Here is a 23,787-nt window from a genome sequence, read left to right on the forward strand (position 1 = left end):
CTGTTGGAAGTCGGGCCCATGCTGGGGGAGAAGGGAGAAGCTGACTCATCAATTCTGAATAGGTTTAGGTTGGCTACGCAGCCCGACATCCAGGAGAGAGCCTTTAACCCCTAGTAGCCGAGCTGATGGGGACAACTCTCACAAATACCACGCCTGACCCAAACCTGCGGGTGACAATGGCGCCTGGCGGGCCGTGCTCCTCCCCCTCCCGGCGGCGGGTGGTGCTAGGCCTCAGCGCCACCGAGGTTGCTATGGCGACGGGTATTGAGAGGTAGCGAGGGGGCGCTGTGAGCAGGCCTAGGTCGCGACCATCGTGGCGGTTTGTGGGGGGGGAGGGGGGATAAAACTGAAAGTGAAGTGCTCGGGCCGCGGCGAAGCGAGATTGAGTCGCTGGCTTCTTCCTATGAGCGCCTGAGCTACCCCGACCTGAATATGTCGGATAGTTTCGACCGAGCTCCAGGTGCTGGCCGGGGCCGAGGTCGCGCTGCTCTCAGCGGCGCGGACGCGTCGGAGAGCTGTGGTGGGGCCTGTCTTGGGGGTAGTGGTTCCCACAGTTCAGTCTCGGCCGAAAAGCAGCATAAAACGGGTGGCCTCTTGCTGCAGCAGGAACCGTTGCGACCTCCGAAGACAGCGCCGCTGAGCACCGGAAACACAGGTACTGGCCGCCGTGCAGTGGCCCCTTCCCCGCCCTTCCAGAGGCCCCCGGTGCCGAAGGCATCGAGGAGTAGCCCCCTAAAGTCCGCTGTGCTCCCCTTGTGCCCAGTGCCCTGCTCTTGCTTCGCTTGCTGCTCCGGCACCCCCCCACCCCCATTCCCGTCGCTGTCCCACTGAGAGTGGAACCCTGGGGCTTCCCCCACACACCTCCCTTCGGCCTAGCCACGGGGACACGTACTTTCTTCCACCCCACGTACCTAGGGGCTTAGAGGCCACTGCATGGAGGTGAGCTTCGTAGGGGGCCTGGCAACTGCAGTTTTCCTTAGATGAGCAGTCGTGTTTCTGGGCTATGGACCTGTGCCCAAGTAAAGGTATGATGTACCGTTGTAGCCTGCTTGCAACGTTTCTCTCTCTGTCCCTCCCTCCCTTTCTGTGCCCACACATCTGAATGTATGTGTTTTAGCCATTTGTTCATCTGGCTGCAGATGTTCTCATTCTTCCCCTTACAGAAGAATTCTCTAACTCTGGACTAAAGGTTTGACAAAAAAATAATGCCAACCCAACAGTAACATAAAGCATTATTTGTTGGTTACCTTTTTCAGGTAGATCCAGATTATGTTTTCAGTAAATTTAGGAGCTAATTTATAAATATGGATTTGGAAAATGTGGTTTAAAAAACACTGTTTCATTGGATTAATTTTTAAAATTGTGTACAAAAATTATAGCTAAGTGTCTTTAAGGATTATGTTAAGAAATAGTGATTTCTTCCATTTATTGACCTTTAGAGTCTTGACTTTACATATAAAATCTATGAGAAAAACCCAAAAGCAGCAATAATATAAGAAAATTTACTACTTTCTCAGGTTAGCTCTTAGAAAACATGTTTTCATGGGGAAAGAGAGGGCTCACCCTTTTTTTGGTCACTTTCACATGAACATCGATTGTGTTCACTTTCTATCATGTAGAAAGGTGCCTAGAGTTTGTTCAAGTGAAAGCTTTATCCATATTAAATATATATATTTGAAGTATAGGATGACAGAATGGTTTGGGTTGGAAGGGACCTTAAAGACCATTTAGTTCCACCCTCTTGCCATGGGCCAGGACACCTTCCACTAGACCAGGTTGCTCCAAGCCCCATCCACCCTGGCCTTGAACACTTCTGGGGATGGGGCAGCCACAGCTTTTCTGGGCAACTTGTGCCAGGGTCTCACCACCCTCACAGGGAAGAATTTCTTCCTAATATCCAATCTAAACCTACTCTTTCAGTTTGAAGTCATTCCCCCTTGTCCTATCACTCCATGGCCTTGTAAAAACTCCCCCTCTGTCTTTTTTGTAGGCCCCCATGAAGTACTAAAAGGCTACCGTAAGGTCTCCCCAGCCTTCTATTCTCCAGACTGAACAATCCCAACTCTCTCAACCCGTCTCCATAGCAGAGATGCTTCTGCCCTCTGATCATCATGGCCCTCCTCTGAACTTGCTCCAGCAGGTCCCCATCTTTGTTGTGTTGGAGGCCCCAGAACTGGATGCAGTACTCCAGGTGTGGTATCACAAGAGCAGCATAGAGGGGCAGAATCACCTCCCTCACCCTGCTGGTCATGCCTTTTTTGATATAGCTCAGGATAGCATTGGCTTTCTGGGCTGCAAGTGCACATTACCAGCTCATGTTGAGCTTCTTGTCAACCAACACCCCTAAGTCTTTCTCCCCAGGGCTGCTCTCCACCCATTCTCTGCCCAGCCTGTACTTGTTCTTGGGATTGCCCCAACTGAGGTGCACAACCTTGCACCTGGCTTTGTTGACCTTCATGAGGTTCCCACAAGCCTATCTCTCAAGCGTCTCCAGGTCTTTCTGGATGGCATCCCTTCCCTCCAGCATGTTGACTGCACCACACAGCTCTGTGTCATCAATGAACTTACTGAGGATGCCCTTGATCCCACTGTTCATATCACTAACAAAGATGTTAAACAGCATTGCTCCCAGTACCAACCAACCCTTGGGGAAGGTCACTTGTCACCGGTCTCCACTTAGACATTGAGCTGTTGACCACAACTCTTTGAGTGTGACCATTCAGCCAGTTCTTTATCCACCAAGTGGTTTGTCTGTCAAATCTGTGTCTCTGCAGTTTAGAGACAAGGATTTTGTGTGGGACAGTGTCAAATGCTTTGCACAAGTCCAGGTAGATGATAGTAGCTGCTCTTCCCTCATCCACCACTGCTGTAACCCCATCGTAGAAGGCCACCAAATTTGTCAGGTAGGACATACCTACAGAGGCTTTTCTTGTTGCCCTTGATGTCCCTGGCCAGCTTTAATTCTCTCAGGGCTTTTGCTCTCCTAACCTGATCCCTGTCTGCTCAGACAATGTCTTCCTCTCAGTCTACCTGTCCCTTCTACCCTCTGTAGGCTTCCTTTTTGTGTTTGAGTTTGTCCAAGAGCTTGTTCATCCATGCAGGTGTCTTCTGGCAATTTTACCTGACTTCCTCTTTATTAGGATGGATCTCTCCTGAGCTTGGAGGAAAGTCTATCTATAGTATAAGTAAAAGTATATTTAAAGTCCAAAAAGTGATGTATTTGTTTTTGTGTACTCTGTGTGAATACATACTACTAATTTAGTGGTTTCTAAGAAAAACCATTAACAAAATCCATTTATCAAAAACTTTTCAGAACATCTGCAGCAGGCAAGAATTCCATCTGGATCACAAGAAAAAGTTTCAGTTCCTGATTCTGGACTGGAAATGGCTGAATCTCAGGTGGCTGTGGCTCCTGTGGTAACATCAAAGTTGTCTGTTAAAGCACCTGAGTTTTATCCATCAGGATATAACCAGAACTTTGCAGTGAGTGTTAGTCTTTTCTTAGTATATGCCAATTTACTTATATTCAGTTTAACAATGTTGTGCTCTTGTGTATCAGTTAACTTGAATGCTGTATTTGCTGAAGAGATTTCAAGAATTTGGATGATAACCTCCGGAGACAGTCAGAATATTGTGATAAGTGAATGTTATACTGTGAGAGCCTTTAGTATTTTGCTTGAAGTTTGCTCCAGATGACTACATTCCTTATTGATTACACCCAACATCAGCGTAAGCTGTCTTTTTCACAACTACCTCTGTTATAGTTACATTTGCACTGCATTTTCATTAAAAACTTAGCTGTACTTTTATTCAGATTGCAGGGGTTTTTGAAGCAAGTGTGGGAGAAAACTTGAACTTTAGCTTTTCTAAGCATAACCTTTACTTTTCCTAAATTTACTGTGCCATGGGTATGATTTGCCATGACTGCCTAACTTTATGTACCATCATGTATCTTTTAATTCCTTCAGGGGTATTGTATCACCAGAGGGCAAAAAAGTAGGTTTCCTAGCAGCACACCTAATATGAAATGTATTTGCAGCCAGGCTAAGGGTAATCTCCAATCCATATTGTACACTCATCGCATAATAAAAGTTGGTACTTCTTATTTTCTACTCTCAAGGTCTTCCATACTGTTGCTACACTAATTCTACTCTAGGGAAGAGCTATGTGAATTCTTGGCATATCTTTTTGTTATGCAGGCAGATAAACTGGTACTGGTATAAGTAGGTGGGAACTATTGCTTTTACAAATACAATCAAATGATTATAAACAATTATACTGAAACAAATATATTTTTAATAACTTAGGGAAAAATACTTGATTTGAATGCTAAACATGGTGGTTTGGAATTTTGAAGGGTTTTTTTCTCACCAGTAAAATCGATGTTATCTGGATATTACCAGCTTTGCCAGCTTACTGAATAAAATCACTGTTGTGAATAATAAAAGCCCATAATCATATACAACCACTGACAAATGCCAGTACAAACATGCTTCTGTGAATGGATAATCTAGGAGGAAAAAATACTACTTTGCCCCAGTACGTTACATGCTGTCTATAAATAAAGAAAAAATGCCATTTGGGATGGCATGGGTGTGCATATGTATAATTACAAAGTTTTGAGTCCAGCAATGTTGCTTTTAAGCTGTTTTGCAAAAGCACACAGATGTTGTAGGAATATGTTATGAATGCAAGTGACTCATTTGTTAATGAAAATAACTCTTAAAATGGTAGCAAAACCTAGAACATTTATTTGGAAGTATGTCGTAGGAACGCTAATGTAATCAGAATATACTAGGGATAGAATAGTGATGCTTCAGACTTGTTAGTCCTTCACTATTACCAAGTTTAGGGATTTTTTTGTTTGTTAGTTTTTTGTTGGTTTTTGAGTTTTTTAATTTGCTTTTTTTTCTTTAATAGCTGAATTAATTTTGTAAACTGGGTCCACCTGTAATAAAAATAAGGAATTTAGCACACTTTACTGTTACAGATTTTTCACCATGGATTTTAAAATTTGAAACAAAGTAGTTTTGAGAAAATTCAGTTTTTCTTACAAGTAATACTTAGCTTTCATTTATAATGTTCCCTGAAATTTTTAGATCTGAAAATTCATGTTGTTTTCTGCTATTTATTAAACATTTATTGTTTTAGAAATAATGTGTTGATTGATTCCATGTTTGATTGTACATTACTGTAATTACTATGTATGTCCATATAACATTTGATTGTTAGATTATTTAATCTCCAGTTAGTTCTGATACTCAAAATTATCAGCTACCTTTGAAGATACTTTAAGGGCTACAGCATCCAAGGCATACTAGATTTTTCAGAAAAACTTTACCAGGACTTTGGGGAGGAAAGATCTCTGGGATTCTGTTTGCATACAGCTGTCCATCCCATTGAAAGTGGTGTATATCTGCAGTAGAACTGGTGACTAGATTGCCAGTAGGAAATGTCAGACTTGTTCTCTGACATGGATATATGAGAATAACATGACTGTTATTCTATCAGAAGGGCATAATGATCTCAATTAATAGTTTTAGGAGTGATATTTGTATTATCTTAGGTGGAATTTCCCCTCCACCTCCTTTTTTTTCTTCAAATAATTTCCAAAAGGAGGCTAAGCAGCCTCACTAGTGGGGTTTATACTTTTAGTCAAACATTAAGGTGCCAATTAAATCACCCATTAATGTCATATGAGGTTTGTACCTGTAACAGTCTTTATACATAATTTTGCATTAACTATTGTATACTTGCTGGGTAGGTATAATCTGAAGATAAAACCCCAAAACTTAGTTGATATAGTACGTTGTTCTATCTCTTTTGTTAAAATCTGCCAGTGAAAAACATGAGAGGTTTATGTCTAGAAGTTACTGGACTAAATCTAATTAGGTTTTTAGTATTGAGTGCTAATTTAGCAATATACAGCATATAATAAAGTTTGAATTATTATTTTTTTTTCTCTCCCATTTGTTCTGTTCCCTGGCATAATTACTAAAACCTAGACTGCCTTTGAAGTTGCATAATTAGTAGAGGTAGATGAATGTGGTGCTGAGTTTAGCCTCTGTGGTTAGCCTTTTAATTACAAAATGGGAAGAGGAGTATGAATACAAGGACACCAGTATACCAAATGGGATTGGAGTCCCTTGCAGAACAAGGACGTTTCCTCCAAGAGTGAATTTTTTATCAGGTGAGGATGAGAGGAATATGCCTTCCTCTCTACTAAATGTGGGTCTCATAACAACCTGATGACTTTCAGAAAGAGCAGCTTTTATTACTAGCTACAGCAGCTGCATCCCCTGCAACTTGGCTGGAGAGTTTTCAAACAGGTTGTTTGAAGAGATACTAGTTGTGCTGTATGTGACTAAGCTGCAGTTGTTGCAAAATAATGTCATAGTTCTGTGGACCAAAATAGTTTGTTGTACAAAACTTTTTCTGAGCTGTTTGAAATTGCCTGGTAAAATTTGATTTTCTTTAGAGAAATAGAATATTTAGCAAGTTAGAGGCTTGTTAGCTTTCATTATTTGGCTTCATAAACTTTAAACCATTAGAATAATAGAATAATTTAGGTTGGAAAGGACCTCTGAAGTTCCTCTGGTCTGATCCCAACTCAGAGCAAAATAAACTTGGATCAGGTTGTTGAAGGCTTTATCCTTATGAGTAATAATGATTTGCCAGCATTTCCTTAAATCCATACTATTTCTGCTGGGCCACATTAACTTTGTCTTCAGTATTATTCACTGGGCAATTACACATCATATGAAACCTTTCTAGTTTTTCTTCTGTTATATATTGATGTGCCCCTCATTAGCTTAAGTTGTATACTCTTACAACATGGGTCTTTAAAGATTTTTGGAAAATCTGAATTTTTCCCCACACATTTTTTACAGGTTGTGAAATTAATGCCAATACTTGATTTTCAGCAATGTGTATCTTTCTCCACAGTTCATATCCAGAGCTTTTATCTTTCACAGATCTATGTTGCTTTGCAGTAGAGAAGAAAATGAGGCATTTTGAAGACAGAAAGTGAAGGATTAACCCCTCATTAAAGGAGGGAAGGTGGGAAGAGGGAGAATGTAATTATAAACCTTATCAGTGTATTTATGTCTACTAAGTAAAGTGGTTATCATTTTTAGCTTGATTTTTCATTACAGTAGATGTATTTAAATTTATTTCACATTAAATAGTAGATCAGTTGAGAATTCTGATATCTTGTATGTTACTCTTATGTCTTGAATCACTAATTATGTCAGCTCTTTAGCAGTTCCCTCTTCAGGTTCCTGCTTGCTCTTCTGAGATCTCATGAGATACTTTTCACAATCTTTTGTACAGTATGAAAATTATTGGTACTGTGTTATTACTAGTTACATCACAAAGTATGTTCCTTCCTATGCTATTCTTCTCATATTGTAATTATCCAGGACACAGCATTGACTTTAGAGACTGTTACATACATCCATTTTTGAATGGACAAAATTAGTGGGTTGCCCCTGGCTGAATGCCAGGCACCCACCAAAACCTCTCTCTCCCTTCCCTCTGCAGCTGGACAAGGGAGAGAAAATATAACAAATGTTCATGAGTTGAGTAAAGGACCGGATCACTCACCAAATACTGTCCATGAGCAAAACCGGCTTGAATTAGAGATATGAATTTAATTTACTACTAACAAAAATCAGAGCAGGATAATGAGAAGTAAAATAAGACCTTAAAAACACCTTCCTTCCCTTTTCCAGCTCTACCTTCTCCACCCCCATCAGCACAGGGAGACCGGAATGGGGGTTATGGTCAGTTCATCACCCATTGTTCCTGCCACTGCTCTGGGAGAGGAGTCAGTCTTTCCCTTGCTCCAGCATGGAGTCCCTCCCATGTGAGACAGTTCTCCATTAATTTCTCCAGTGTGAGTCCATCCCACAGGCAACAGCTCTCCCCAAACTGCTCCACCGTGGGTCCCTCTTACACAGGGTCAGTATTTCAGGCACAGCCTGCTCCAGTGTGGGTCCCCCATGGGGTCACAAGTCCTACCAGGAAACCTGCTCCAGTGTGGACTCCTCTCTATGGGTCCATAGGTCCCTGCCAGGACCCTGCTCCAGCACAGGCATCTCATGGGGACACAGCCTCCTCTCAGGCATCCCCTGCTCTTGCATGGGCTGTTCCAGAAGCTGCAGGAGGATCTCTGTATCCCTGCGGCCCTCCCTGGGCTGCAGGGGCACAGCTGCTTCACCATGGTCTTCACCACGGGCTGTAGGAGAATCTCAGCTCCAGTGCCTGGAGCACCTCCTCCCCATCCTTCTGCACTGACCTTGGTGTCTGCAGAGTTGTTCTCACATATTCTCACTCCACTCTCCTCTGTCCCCAATTACATCTGCACAATAACTTTTTTTCTTAACTATGTTATCCCTGAGGCATCACTGCCATCTCTGATTGACCCAGCCTTGGCCAGTGGCAAGTCCATCCTGGAGCTGACTGGTGTTGGCTCTGCCAGACATGGGGGAAGCTTCCAGCAGCTTCTCACAGAAGCTACCTCTGCAGTTCCCCCCACTACCAAAACCTGGCCACAGAAACCTAGTAGAGTGGCTTTCTGTTCCATCAGCAGGAGCAAAAACTGATAAAGTATGCATTATTTCCTGCCTGTATTTTATACATGGGAACATTACACTGTATTGTATTTCTGTAATTTCTCTCCCTCCTGCATATTTTGGAGCACTTTTGCGCTCTAGGTAAGCTCAAAATATTTTGTTTCAAATTTTCAATTATTTTTTCTTCTACAGTTCATATAGCTGTAGCACAGTTTGTGTGTGCATCAGGAAAGGGTGTTGAGCCTCAGTTTGGTAATTTTACTCTTAGCAGGTATACTTATGTATTTGTTAGTTAATCTTACAGTCAACTTGGCAAACTAATTTCTTTTTAATCTGTCTTTTGATGTGTTTTGCTGGGAGACAATCTCTATAAAAACATGTTATCTAGTTCTTGACTACTAGAGTTTTTTTGATGCAAAGGTCTATATTTGCTAAAAATGTTTAAGTGAAATGTGTAATAAAGATCACTATCAAGTATGCAGAGCATCAGGAGTTACTCAAGACTAAGGGCTATATGGTTACTTCTGGAGATAGTAAGTGTGACAACTTTATTTAAGGTTCCTTTTAAATAGCTGGTATATTCTTTCACTGCTATAGGATTCTTCCTTTGAAGATGAATATGATGGCTATCTGACTTTGGCAGAATATGTACAAGACTTTCTAAATCACCTCGCCGAGCAACCAGGTTGTTTTGAAACTGAAATAGAGCATTTTGCTGAAACAGTGAATGGCTGGGTCACTGCGGATGAAACTTTGCAAGAACTTGTTGAACTCATATATCAACAGGTAGCCTGTGTATTCTGTCTTAACATGGATGTTATACCTGTGCTACCTAGTGTGCAAGATATGCATGCTAGTATTATTTGTTCTATCATTGGGCTACATAATATTTTAATGGTTTGAATTTTTCTTTTTGGACTGAAATGTATAGGGAAAGATTTTTCTCAATAAACTGTAATGATAGCTCAAGTGAGATATACTTGGCTGGTTGATAATTTTCCCTAATTTACTCTGTTTCCTTTGTTGTGTATTTGAATCTCTCAGTTCACATACTAGAGTTGAAATTACAGCAGTTCATTGAAGAAGTTATATTTGAATTGCTGGATTTACATAGCAGAGACTGTCAGTTGTACATTTTTATTATATCCTACAAAAATATTTTTCATAACAGATATTTTTTGTTCTTTTGTATTTTAAAAAAAAACTATACCTACTTTGGAAAATGCTCTTTTTACTGACAAGCTTTGTTCTTCATTTGGTATTATAACTATTTCAGAACATCATAATTAGAGAAAAGGAAAGCTAGTCTGCTGGTAACTAGGTCTAGTCACATTGATGATCATGGAAATGAGGACAGAGACCTTGAGCTGAACTCTCTACTAATTGGGGGAGCCATTGGAAAAAACAGCTTAATCTGTGTTGCTTAGCAAATGAGCTGTTGCTACTGTCTTCTGGGCTTGCTGCAGAAAATGAAGTCACACTTCTGCTTGCTATTTATTACATTAGGTATCTCCCATTATCCTGAGTTGCTTTCAAATTCTGCATTGAAGAATGTAAACTTTGTGCACCTTTTAAGTGCAGATACTTGCAGATTGTTTTACTGTGAAATAATCTGGGGTATGTAGAACCTGCGTAATTGTCACGCATTGTGTAGGATCTTAAGAACTGTAGAGTCTTAAGTTTCTTACTATAATACAGAATTGATACACATTTAATTCAGAATAGTTTAGTTAGACATTAAGATTACTTGTGCTGTGTTTGGCAGCATAATTTTTTCATCCTTTATTTGGACACATGGAGAAAAGTTAATAAAAGATGAAAATATTCCATATAACTTTATTTGAAGAAACTTCATAGATGTTTAATAAATTGACTCTTGTTTAATATAAGTATTTTAATGTTGCCTCTTTTTCTCTCCCCCTATTTAAAACAAGTCCAATGTTACGGTTGGATGTGCCTTCTTTAACTGAGAAGCATTGAATGTTATCAGTCTGAAAGATAATTTTTCTGGAAAATAAAACTTAGTGCAAAATGCTGTCCTGGTATCCAAAAGCACATGATTTCAGCTTCATTGTATGTCAGGATAAGACAGTGTTTGAGTGTCAGTCAACTATGCTTATTCTTCTATCTTGACCTTCTGCTTAAGTATTTGTTTTTACTTGTCCTGGTTTATCTCAAAACTTCATTTAAAAATGCTGAAGTGTATTTATAAGAATCTGCACCAGTGATGTTTGAGCAGATCTACAGATGTTAGGTTTGTGAAGGAAAAAAGGCTAAAATAAAAGAAACCAAAATCCTGTACAATCTTCCCTTCATCTGGGTATCAGGTATCTTAGCCTGTCTGTAAGATTTAATTATATACTTCCCCCTGTTCTTCCTAATCCATTTATGTCTTGACAGAGTGAAGTGCCAGTTAGCTTGTTTTCCAAAAGTTGAACACTGACTTCATAGCTTAAGAGTCTTGACTGTTGTGTAGTTAGTATGGTGTACTGTTGCTGTTACAGCAAGTAAAATTTCTCAAGGTATGTATTGATAGGCTAGCCTTCATGCTTAGATTTTTACTTTTTTGGAGTTGGAGATAAACTGGGATTACAAAGCAACAATAATTCGGGGAAGACATCATTGTACTATAATATTTGGTTACTAAGATATGAGATTTATTTATTTATTTATTTTTGTCTCTGTGTACTATGCCAGGTCAGAATACCCCAAATTGCATTGTTTCAGTATTTGATGCAACCACAAATACAGACCAACTAATTGGGAAGATAATGGGTTAAAAAAATACAGATGATGTTTGAAGTAGTTTTTGGTTTTGACTGTGTGGTGGTTTGTTTTGGTGGGATTTTGTTGGTTTGTTTTGTGGTGGTTTTGGGGATTTTTGTTTGTTTGTTTGTTTGTGGCTTTTTTTTTTTTGGTTGAGGTTGGTTTTGAATTTGTTGGGTTTTTTTCCCTTAGGAAAGAGAAGTGTAATTTAAGTAACATATTTTGCCTTATAAAAAGGGGGCCACCTCTTCTAGTTCAAGCAACTGATTGAACTAAAGCACCAAAAAGCTCGTTAGCTATTTCATATGCCTCTTACTGAAAACTAAAGTTGATTTAACTTTCTTAATTACTTAAATTTCTTGTATCTTTCAAAGATATCTCAGTTCTTTCCAGTAGTGTAATGCATATAGTACAGTTATGTTTAGTGCATATTTTCCTCTGCCTGTAGAAGGTAAGTAGCTATAATGCATTCACATGATAATGGCAAGATACTTTTTCAAACATGTTATAAGCAAAGCATGCAAACATTTATAGCACTGATAGATGTAAAAGTAATGTTCAAAGATGATAAAGCCAAAGGAAAAGTTTAATGAATTCTTAGTATCCATGGGTGGGTTTTTTTGGCAGAGCTGATCAAATTACTTAGACCAGAGCCTCTTTTCACTGAAGCTATAACTGAGAAATAATATCAAAGTCTTGTTAGAAGAGACTCCAAAAAAATGAGCAGTAATAAATTGCCAAAATAAGGGAATGTTCTACTTGAAGTTCTAAGAGAGGTTGAATGTAAACACTAATGGATTCCAAATTACTTTTACCACCTCTTGTAATTTTCAAGTATCAGTTTCAAAGCAAAATATTTTTCAGACAATGTATAACTTATGTTGTGGAATTTGGTTGCCACCACCTGTTTTTAGATTATAAAAGTGTAAATATTCAAAGTAAATGGACTTGTTTTAGAAAAAGGACTTATCAAGAACTATTAACTGTAATGATACAGTTTTAATATCTGAATCAGATGTTTGCTATTCTGCAGTTTGCTGGAGCATGTACAGGAGAAAGTATTTATCTTTACTTACCATGTTCTTGTACTCTTTCCCTGAGTGTTCCTTATTGTCAAAAATAAATATATCAACTTCATTCAGTATAAGAGCTATTTATCCCAGATTTTTATTTTAACACACTGGTCCTTAAAAAGTCTTAATGTCCACTCTTGGTTTTGGTGGGTTTTTTTGTTTTGTTTTGTTTTGGGTTTTTTTATTAACAGCTTGAAAGTGACTTTCAGATACTCTTTCACGTAGGTCACAATGGAGAAGTAGAATTGAGGACAAATGGCACAATGCTGGTTATTTTCTTAAAGCCACAAAATCAGTATAATGAACTTCAAAGTGCTGAAATGCATATAGCAAAGTGTTTGAGAGAAAAAAATAACATGAGAAATAGTAATTATTAATCTTCTGTTCTTCAATTGTCTAGTCAACTGTTGCTAGACAGATTTTCAAAAATCTCTTAAAGATATTTCCTGATAACCTAATCATGAGTGCTATGAATAATTTATTTTTCCACTTTTATTTTGGAAGGCCACATCTGTCCCAAATTTTTCTTACATGGGAGCACGGTTGTGTAACTATCTATCTCACCATCTAACCATTAGTCCACAAAGTGGGAGCTTTCGGCAGTTGTTACTTCAAAGGTCAGTAACAGTGTGTCATTTTAATCCTGTTACTTTCTCAGGTTGTCTTCCTTTTTTGTATGTAACTCTTAACATAGTGTGAATATTTAAAAGAGAAATTTAGATTGAGGATTATTAAAGCATAGGTACATACTAGATATCTAACATATATATTTTTAAATTTTTATATTTTTAATATGAAAATAGGACTCCAAGTTCTGTAGGCTCCTTTCAGTTGAGTATATTGTACTGATACCAAGTTATAGTGTAAATTCAGAAGGTAGTGAACTTTAAATATATACTAAATGCATATATATGTACTGTCTTTGTCCTCTGACTCTTGCCAGGGCTTATTTCATTGTGTTTTTTCTTTAATTACTCTTCTGGCTGGAGTTGCTGTGAAAAGTTTATTTGTTGGTTTGCTAACTGACTGTACATCTATGATGCATAAAATCCAGAAGGATAAATTTCTTCAATTTTCAGTTACTACAGAATTTGGGGGATTAAGGTTTAATAATGATTAGACTTCACATTTGACAAAAATGCAACATTTTTTAAATGGATATATTTCCTTTTACATCTTACTGTATGACACTTGAAGGAATCGTACACTTTAATACTTCAGAATTCTTTAGAAATTAGTCTTTTTCTTAAAGGACTTTTGTCTTCCTAAGCTCCAGACTTGATTCTTACTTTAAAAGTTTCACTTAGTCCACCTATGTTTAGGAATAAAGGCATGATAAACTTAAAAGAAGACAGTTGTTGAATACTAAAAATTACCTCACTGTGATGTTATCTTAATCCCCACTGTTTGCATTTATATCTAAATTTTGCTTCTGTCACTTAAAATGGTAGGATAAAGAATTTATCGAATAAATGTTAAGGCATCTAAAACAATGTGGGCAGCACCCTGAAAGGGGGAAAACATCTTTCAGAGTACACCTATTTTATTTCTGTTGATGTTTGTCTGCCCATGTTAAACTTCCTGGACCCATATTCTAATATATAAACTGTGTAACTGTCTTTTAATTTTTACATGTTGCAATTTTCCCTATTTCATTTTGCTTTCTCAGATATCTCAGTGCTCACCTAGAAGAACAAAAATCTGCATTCTTTCTGAAGTCCTCTCACTTCACAAATCAAACTTCCTACTATTCAGCATTTAATAGTTAATGCAGTGAATAAATTCTTAGCATTCTATTAAATAAGTAGCATGTTGCATATGTTGGGTTGTCTATAGATTATATGATTTTTGCTTTAATGTTTTTAGGTGCCAAACAGAGTATGAAAATAGAGATGAAGCTGCCAAAGGAGATGAAACTGCTCAAAAACAATTTCATGCTTTTGTGTTGTTCTTAGCTGAACTTTACCTTAACCTAGAGGTAAGAAGAAAGTTGTATGTCATTCATATTAATTAATTTTTGTTGTGTTTAAGTGAACACTAAAATGGAATATCATTTGAGGTGTGGGGGTTTTGAGTTTGTTTTTTTAAAGGGAAAGGGGAATAAAATAAAAGTGCTTTAGAACAGTTGCATTATAATTTGTGTCCAAGAAACAGATAAGCAAAAAAGGACAAGATCATCAGAAGAGAAATATATAAAGATTAAAAAAAGGTGTAAGAATACATAAAAATAACCAGCCATAAACCACCTTTGGAATGAAGCTTTTGGTATTTTCTTTTGTCTGGTAAACACACCAGATTACTACACTTAACACAGAAAATGTTGCAACCTAGCAGAAATAGGTATTAATAATCCATGTAATTCAGTATTCAGCCACTAGTAGGCACTATTATCAAATGCTTGATGAAGGCATGGGATTCTTCAAAATGAACAATAAAAATGCAGACCTTGAAAGATATTTCTTCTGAAGGTTGGGTCCTTGGCTTATACATGAAGCATGAAATTTTGTATTTAGATCAGTTTTTTGTTTCTGATAAGTACAAAAAAATGTATGTACACATGAAAATTATTTGACTCTTATACCCATGAGTTCAGTAAGTTCACTGACTACTGTAGTGTCCTTAAAATATATTTTTCACTGAATTATTTCAAAGGTTTGATTTAAGCAGACACTACTAAAATATTCTGCTGACATGAGGGAAGAAAACTCTGAGTCTTCCATTTTTATTCATAAATGGGCCTTGAAATCTAATTTTCACTTACTAGAAGTAAAAAGGAAGCTTTCCAAAGGATTTGGTGGAGGGGAAGTTTCCCAGTTTGCAGTACCATTTATTTTTAAAACATTTTTTTCTAATTTTTAAATATATAAAGAATGCCTTCTAGAAGTAAGGTACTCTGCAGCTGCAGAGAATGCATAAGGTAGGATGGGAAAAGAGCATGGGATTCTGAGAACTTGGGATGATGTGGATCACTTGCCAGGCATTTTGCAGCTTTTCTTAGCAATTTATGAGCAAACAAAAAATGCTAGGCAGGCATTGTTATGTATATTTCAGAATTGCAAGGATACGACTCTATTCTAGAAATAGTTACGGTATTTGACATGTTCTTTCAACTGAAGAGCTCAACTATGTTAATCACAAACCAAATCATACAGCATCTGAGTGAGAAAATGTGATTAAATTAATTTCTAAAACTTAAGTCTTTTAAATGTAGTTGGGTTTTAGGTTTTTTTAATATATTTTGCAGATTAAAGGAACAAAGGGACAGGTCACACGAGCAGAAATTCTTCAAGAAGGCCTTCGGGAATTACTAAATGTGCTGTTCTCTAACCCTGTGGATAATAATTTGATGTGTGCAGTGAAACTGTTGAAGGTGAGACAGTAGTTTTAAAAGAAGAAAAAGAAAAAAACTTCATTTTTTATTTTTTGTAATATATCATCATAGTCCTGAATGAAGAGGGAAGCTCCAAGTACCTACAAATGTTGAAGTGTATCTGTGGCTAGACTGGGCTACCTCATGAAACACTGGATTCACTACTGAAGCAATAGATGTCTCCTGTTGTCCTTTCCCTTTCATATAGTGATAGATACAGGCTTTTCACCTATTTGCTTTGCAGTATATTTCTTTTTAATTAAACTTTTTTAGAGTTATCTAATTACCTAGGTTCAATGCAGGACCGCAGTAGAAAACTGGGAATGTGAAACAAGTGCTTGCTTTTATCTTTGCATTTTATTCCTTTGTATCATCAGACACCATTCCAAGCATTTTTAGATCATGTAGTATTTATGCTGAGTAGATTAGTGTCCTGGTTTAGGGCAAATTTGTGAGAGAACCTCCAAATGGGGTCCCCCCAGAAAAGCAAATTCAAGTGGACCCTCCCCCCAACTTGTTTGGGAAAAGAGATTTCCTTGGAGAGAAGTGGAAAAAGCCTGTTTATTTAACAGAAATTGAATAATATTAAACAATAAAACCTCTCGCTGTTCAGTGAAATGGCAAATTCAGAAAAATGTCCTTTTCATGTGGTGTAGCTTGGCTTGCTCAGGTTCTTATCAGTCCCTCTGGAACTGGAAAGTGCCAAGGCTCAGTCCCTGGTGGGCCACAGGCATGAGCTTCCAGGGTTTGTCTGGGATTTTTTCAGTCCAGAGCAGGTTTGAAAAGATCCAAGAAAAAAAAAGAAAAATGTTCCAGGGAACTCCTCTGCCTCAGCTAGCTAAAAACTAACTGAAAGCAAAAGAGAAGCTCTGTCCTGCTGTCTGTCTGTGCTGCAGACACCATAGTCCAGGAGCAGGATGTGAGGGAGTGATGTTTTCCTTTAACACAAACTGCACACTTCTTCTTTCCTGCCTTTGCTCTCAGAGCCAGTCTTAAAGGTGCAGGACTTAATATGTAACATAAACAAGGCAATTGGGGATACAAGCATCATAAAGTCACCCCAGGACAATTAGGAACTCCTGTTAAGTTTGACCATAGTGGCAAAATTAATTTTTTGTAGTTTAACTCTTATCTCCTACGGTGCAAGTAATTATTGGACAATGAATTAAGTACCTCTTCTTAAAAGAAAAGGCTTTCATCCATAGCAGTTCTAGACCGCTGCTAATGCTCTTTCAGCAACAGTTTCAGTCTCACAGATTTTATGTATTAAAACTCAAGTTGGCTTGGTCAGATAATTCTTGGCTCCTCTTTACACATACCCAGGTAAAATTCTGGCATATCTGATTCTAGGTATGTTGACTGAAGTCTTTCTAATGTTTACTAGCGTATTGTTATTATCAGGTAAGCCTGTGGCATCATCTGCAAAAATATGGTCTCTTTGTTCATAGCATGTATTTAAAGCAATTAAGATCTGACAAATGCTGTTAATCCTTTCAGCAGGATTCAGAATATTGCAATATTTTTGTGTCAATGTGACACAAGTAATAGTATGGTCAAATGCAATCTCCATGTCCCACTGATACACAATCTAAGAAAGATGATGAAATGTAATGCTTTTTTACAAGAAATCATTGCAATATTAAAAAATGCATTTTGTTGTAATGTGACTGTTTCACAGTGTAATTAAATCACTGGAGAGTTGTTTCAAAATTACATTTCAAGACTGAAATGAGGGAAGTGGCTGTGAAATTCTGGGCAACATTTGACATAGAGTTACCATACTGTCTGTAGTCTAAAATAAACTATGTGGTCATGAATCTGTTCAACAAAAAGATGTTGGAGATTGGGACCTTCAACCCTCAGGTAGTCACATAATGCATCTAAATGCTATGGATTGTTAAAGAAAGTCTTCTGTTGACAGTTTCTTAAACTTTTATAATTCACTTTAAAAGAGAAAAAAATACTAAGCAAAAAAACCCCCAACAAAACCTAATACCTTGTCTTTAGTTGGCAGGCTCAGTTTTAGAAGATGCCTGGAAAGAAAAAGGAAAGAATGATATGGAGGAAATGATTCAGATAATTGAAAATGTTGTGTTGGATGCAAACTGTAGCAGGTGAGAAGATAAATTTATTTGCAGTATTTTGCTTTTATATTAAACAGAACATCTTAGAAATCTTCAAGAATAATGACCATATCCAAAATATTTCCTAAAAAACTTTCATTTACAAAAAGTAAGGTGATATGTTAGTCACTTTCATGTAGGAATTGTGGGGGGAATGGTTCTTTCAGTTTTGGTTTTGTTCTGTTTTTTATCTTTTACTAGAGATTAATGTTCCACTTAATGAGATGGTTATGTATGTTTGTTTTCTGTTTGTGTTTTCTGTTTCTATGGTTTAAGTCCTTCCCCTCCCCTCCTCCATTAGCCAACCATTAGCCCAATTATTGTTTTGCACAAATAATTGTAACTTTTGTGCTGTTTTTGTTTATTTCAGAGATGTGAAACATATGCTTCTGAAAGTAGTGGAACTACGATCAAGTAACTGGGGTAGAGTTCATGAAAGTTCTCCACATACAAAAGCTACTCCTGAAAATGACCCTAACTATTTTATGGTAAGAATGTACTGGTATTTCAGTTCTTTAGTTTAATATGAATTTGACTCATAGACAATCACATTGCTAAAAGCTACAAACATCTGTCTCTGAACTCATATAACTTGCTGTATAACTTTATTCATAGAATGAACCAACATTTTACACTTCTGATGGCATTCCTTTCACTGCAGCAGATCCAGGTATGTCCCCTGTTTTATCAGTCTTTAAAAAGTTGCAATTATGTCCTGTTGAAGTACATAAAAAGTTGTTCTTAAGATATCTGAAACTCATACAACTTAACAGACAAAATTATAGCTGAACTCCTGGCTTTGTGTAACACATGCCTTATTCTGTGTTAAAAGAAGGTAAATGTTTGAAATGGAAAATGTGCAGTTGAGTTCATATAGTTCAGAAGAATTTGTGCCATAGTCTTCAGCACTTGGTTTCCACAGGTCTTCTTTTGTTTGTTCATTGTTAGTAGCAAAAGGGTTTGTTTCTTTGTTTCCTATAATCTGAGTGCAACATGGCACAATATCATTTGAGGTAAAGACAACTGTGACTACCTTTGTTTCTTTGGGAAGGTAGGTATCATTCTTGGAGATTGATTGATGTCCTGAGAAAACACTGTAGTGGGAGTTTTTTTGATGTTTCATACCATTTATTGTTTCATTAAATAGGCTACTTTCAAACTGTATAGATGCACATTAATTTAGAGGACTAATATATTACTGGGTCTCAATTTTACTATGGCAGATTACCAAGAAAAATACCAAGAACTGCTTGAAAGAGAGGATTTGTTTCCAGATTATGAAGAAAATGGCGTGGCTTTATCAGGACCTGGAGATCAGTATGTTTTCTTTTTGAGTGATAGTTGTTGCGGGGTGGTGTTGGGGTTTTTTTAACACTAGTTATTTTTACTGCAAATTTAGGAATCCAATCTTTTAAAAAATGAAATTAATAATTATTATTTAGTTTTACAATGGAAATTATGTGTTTGTTCAGGTGTAAGTTGGTTTGTAATCACACAAGTTTGAAACATTTATCCAACTGAGTAGGGCAATTAAACTAAATATATTTTTGCACATGTGCAAACATACTCTCTTCTGTATTTTAGAAAAAAATTTGCAAGCAAAATGATGCATCATACCTTCAGGTGTTGGTAGTGAGACAACTGAATTCATTCTAGCTAATTACAAAATTTTCAGTATCTTTCAAAGGGAGAAGGTTGTTAAGGTTCTCTTCAGGATAAGTGGTATTCCCTCAATTAATGGTAAAAGGGGAAGCAGTAGATGGGAATATAGTCTCACCTTCTGACAGCAGTTTATAAGAATTTGATAGGAAATCAGTGAAAGAAATACAGTCTAAAATAAATTGCTCTGAGCTCTGTACTGGTTGAAGGAGGACTTTCAGATAATAATTTGATACTCAAAAGCATTTTCAGTGTTGTGTTTATGTGTGATAAGAGTGCTGGTCTGGATCAGTGTTTTTGTTAGTAAGTTAGAAAACTTTGAGACAGCATCTAGCTGAGGGGAGTTACAGGAACTTTGGAAGATAAATTAGTGATGTCACCAGAAATCAACAAGATCATACTGTAGAAAAAACTACCCTTGTGAACTGTTGTGTTTAGAACAACTTAAATGCAAAATGAATACAGACAGCAGTTAAATACAGCAAGTCTGAAAAGTGGCATGTGAAAGACTGAGTCAATCTTGATGCAAGGTGACTGTGGAACCTTCTTTGAAGGCTTAAGAAAGGCTTAGACAAATCTATCCTGATCCTCTATCAGCTATTTCTCATAACTGACATCAGGGAAAAGGGTTCTTGAGTTTCTTCTCAAGTCTACAGTTCTACAGGAAAGAAAGAGCAAACTAAATGTGATATCTGCTTTAATGTGCATGCTGATTCCCTTGTTTGGGACTAAAGCACAGAAGATAATAAACTGTGCACCTGAAACTAATGCACCCTTTATGAGAGTCAATAGCTGCTAATTTAAGACTGTTTAAAATTATATACACTATTGATGCCTTGGGAAGGCTGACCTAGAACAGAGGCTAGACAGTTAAGAATAAAGTAGGTATTTATTAAAAGGCCTTAAAGGATACACCTTTGGTAGTACAAGAGCCTGGCCAGGGCTACACCCAAGATGGACCCAAAATGGTCACAAAAAAAATGGATGACTGGTCACAAGGTCTCACATTTTTATAAGTTTTGGTCCATCTGCATATTGGGGTTATTTGTCCAATTACAGCTTCAGATTATGAAGTCACATCCTTCTTGTTTTCTCTCTTCAGTCAACTGTTGTTTATGCTTTTGGGCCTGAAACTTGTAACGATTGTCCTTGGTATCAAGCTGGAAAAGGAATTGTTTTGTCTACCTACTCTGTGAAGAGATTACTGACACTCAATATGAAGCTCAGAGCTACATACCTAGGCAGCACAGAATCTGAAAAATATGAAAGCTAAAACTTAAGGCATCACTATCATGTTCAAGCTACAACTCTGTTGTCCTAGTTTATGGTGATGAAAACTCTAGTTGGACCTAGAGAAAACAGGGAATGCTCAAGTTACTTCTCAGTAACTGAGGAGAATAAAAAAGCTATTAAGTGATCCCTATCACTTCCCATCTTGATTTTTTTGAAACTCTGTTAGTCTCCATTCTGCACAATACTGATTGTCATTAATGGGATACAGTCTTTCCTGTGACCTAAATGAGACAAATCTTTTCCAAAAGACTGGTTAACCTATAATAGAAGGTAATATAATGCAGATACAAAAGGGAGGTAAAGTAAGGTCACCTTCTTTCATATATCAACAAATAGGAATACAGGTTTTCTATATAAATATATTTTTCTGACTAGTGTGCAACCAAGAGAGTTGACACAGTGTTTGAACTGGGATGTTAACCAACTGAAATTTTGCTAATATTATTCTAATAATATTTTTTGTAAATGTATCTGTGCAAATGTGTTATTACATTTTTGAAAGCTTGTATTACATTATTGCATTTTTCTGTCATCTTGGAAATATTTCTGTCTTTTAACCTGTGGACAGCCTAAGATTATCTAAACTGGTGACAAACACTGTAGTAATTTGTGCATATCTATGCTGCTTTGGGATTTCTGTTTGTTTTCCTAGGGCCCATAAGCTCTGTTTTATCCTCGACCTCTATGTAAATATTTCACTTATTTACTGTTTCTGAAAATCTGTACATAAACTTAACAATTTTGGTGGGGGGGGGGGTTGTTTTTGTTTCTTTAGGTATTTTCATGACCTTGATAACAAGATGGATCCAGAAATTGAAGAAGCATATGAAAAATTCTGTCTAGAATCAGAACATAAGAGAAAACAGTGAGATGTTACACAATAACGTTAGTTTAATAAACCAGACTAGGTCTGGTTAGAGTACAGGGAGGCAAAAAAACATTTGTACCAAAATAAGGAAGTTCACTTTCTCCAAGTACTCGAGTTATTCAATTTCCGTTTGGTTAAACAGAATTTGCCAAAAGTTGTAAACTCTGTAACTTAGTGTTGTGTATATATCACAATTCATTTTATGAACAGGTATATGAACAGTGTTTGGCTGCAATAAAATTGATTTTAAAAGTATCATAATGGAAATGAAAATTTAATGGAGAGCTGTCCCATAGGATTACCCTTGCAGGGGAAAAAGAGGAAGAATAAATCAATTTCAGTTTAATTGCTTGCTTGGTTTAGTATACACTAGGACATATCCTTTTTACCATATACAAGATCTGGTATTTATTTTTTTTTCCTGACTAAAGAGCACATGATCAATGACTTTTTTGGGTTTTTTTCTATAGATCACAATCATGAAATCACGATAAGTGGTTTGTGAAGGTTTATTTTTGTGGGGAGTTTTGGTTTTCTTTTTCCTTTTCCTTCCTCTTCCAAAACACGTATATGTGAGGCCTGAACTCTTTCCTAGAATAAACGTTACATGTTGATATGTGAAAAACCAGGCAGTGTTTTGGAAGTCAGGTTCTTTCAAGACCTTTGGTTCAGGTAAGCTTATTTTCAACTTTTACAAACAAAAACTATCCTGTAATTTGCTGTGTTCTTCAAGATTACATGAATATATTTATGTTTTAACCCGTGCTTCTCCAGGAGTATGTGCAGTGCTTGATATATTTTTTGAAACTATCTAGCATGTCCAATCTCTCAGCAATCCTTGTCACTTTCTCCATTATTCTAATTATTTTATATAGTTTAATTTGGTATTTTGAGTAAACTGATATTTCATAAATGTTGACATTTGAAGTCAACTGCTAGTTTTTTGAACACTAATCGTGTTAGTCTTCCTAGGATATATCATTGTAGTTGTTGCCAAATTCAGCTCTATTTCTTTCTATTACCTGTTACTGGTTTGACTGAGTAGAACCCCTTATCAAAAGCAAATGGGAAATATTTCCCAAAAGGCTATTGTAAAGAACATGTGTTATAAATATGCATGTAAATAATTTTTACTCATTTGTTGAAATTACTTGTGTATCTGCTAATACAATGAGTATTGACTGTTCTCTGGGTGTTTAACATACTCATTTAAGTTGAAGTTTTAAGAAAAAAAATTAACCAGCTTTATTTCCTTTCATATAGCTTTCACTATCTTGTGTTTTTGCTTTAAAAAAATATATATTATTTTTTGTATTAAAATATGCATTTGTTCTGCTTGCAGAGAGGAGGAGTTCAGAACCATGTGGGCATGGCTAGGTTGCTATTCTATATCACCTACATCATTGCTGGGGAGCGTAGCTTTGGGGGGAAGAAAAGGTGAACACACCCCTGGAAATGGCACCGTTTATCTCCCTCTCTTCATTGGAGGGGGTTTCAGGGATCAACCCTGTGCACCTTGTCCTCTGCCACAGCTGCTGCCCATTCTCTTTCCATGCCTCTGAGGCACAGCTCCAGAATGCAGTTCTGAAAATAAGCAAATGTGGCTCTGAGGCGTAACTGAAAAGCAACAACAGCCACAGAATGGAGCCCAGTGGAGCAGTCCGAAGCAGTGGTGAAACAGAGTGGAGCCAATCCCATTGTAGCAGTCTGAAGCGGCAGCATGTTGCAGTGCGGATGATCTAGCTTTTAGGGGTTTTTCCTATAATTGTTTTTCATTACCTCAAGCTCAGGGACTGGGAGAGCCAAGTGCAGGGAGTGCCTGCCATCTTGTCTTTGTCCCAGGGAGCCACATGGACACGACTGATACCTGTGACTTACAGGGAGCATTTGCTTTCTTGTCTTTGTCCCAGTGGCCACATGGAACTAAGTTGAGGCGATGAACACATTTTGTGTGTAAAGCACCTTTTTTTTTTTTTTTTCACATGCTTTTGTTATTAATATTTCTGCTGTCACTGTGGATTTCTTATTCCATCGCTGTTTGCTTTCAGTAAATTATCTC

The 23,787-nt window shown here is 37.3% G+C and overlaps 1 protein-coding gene across 5 annotated transcripts; it reads left to right on the forward strand.

Annotated features, from left to right (window-relative positions):
* Window positions 1-308: 308 nt before the first annotated feature.
* LOC131591465 (polyadenylate-binding protein-interacting protein 1-like) lies at window positions 309-23,787 on the forward strand. Of its 5 annotated transcripts, XR_009280382.1 has the most exons (13): window positions 311-655; window positions 3,314-3,483; window positions 9,174-9,362; window positions 12,920-13,032; window positions 14,282-14,393; window positions 15,660-15,785; window positions 17,793-17,899; window positions 18,279-18,396; window positions 18,524-18,578; window positions 19,132-19,225; window positions 21,636-22,400; window positions 23,071-23,165; window positions 23,261-23,787. XR_009280382.1 is itself a non-coding variant. In XM_058862201.1 (11 exons), exons 1-11 carry the CDS (start codon window positions 433-435, stop codon window positions 21,727-21,729), a joined length of 1,401 nt encoding a protein of 466 aa, XP_058718184.1. In that variant the 5' UTR covers window positions 311-432; the 3' UTR covers window positions 21,730-23,787. The 5 variants fall into 5 exon arrangements, 2 of the variants coding, with proteins under 2 accessions (XP_058718185.1, XP_058718184.1); XR_009280381.1 differs by having other exon boundaries at window positions 21,636-23,165; XR_009280380.1 differs by having other exon boundaries at window positions 23,071-23,787.

Source organism: Poecile atricapillus, chromosome W, assembly GCF_030490865.1.
Source record: "Poecile atricapillus isolate bPoeAtr1 chromosome W, bPoeAtr1.hap1, whole genome shotgun sequence".
In the NCBI taxonomy this organism is placed as follows: domain Eukaryota; kingdom Metazoa; phylum Chordata; class Aves; order Passeriformes; family Paridae; genus Poecile; species Poecile atricapillus.

Excerpts from the sequence above, each read along its gene's own strand:
- LOC131591465 (XM_058862201.1), top strand. The coding sequence starts at position 433 with ATGTCGGATAGTTTCGACCGAGCTCCAGGTGCTGGCCGGGGCCGAGGT. Across the intron at positions 15,786-17,792 it reads GTGCAGTGAAACTGTTGAAG|TTGGCAGGCTCAGTTTTAGA; the intron begins GTGAGACAGTAG and ends CCTTGTCTTTAG. Across the intron at positions 19,226-21,635 it reads TTATCAGGACCTGGAGATCA|GTATTTTCATGACCTTGATA; the intron begins GTATGTTTTCTT and ends TTGTTTCTTTAG.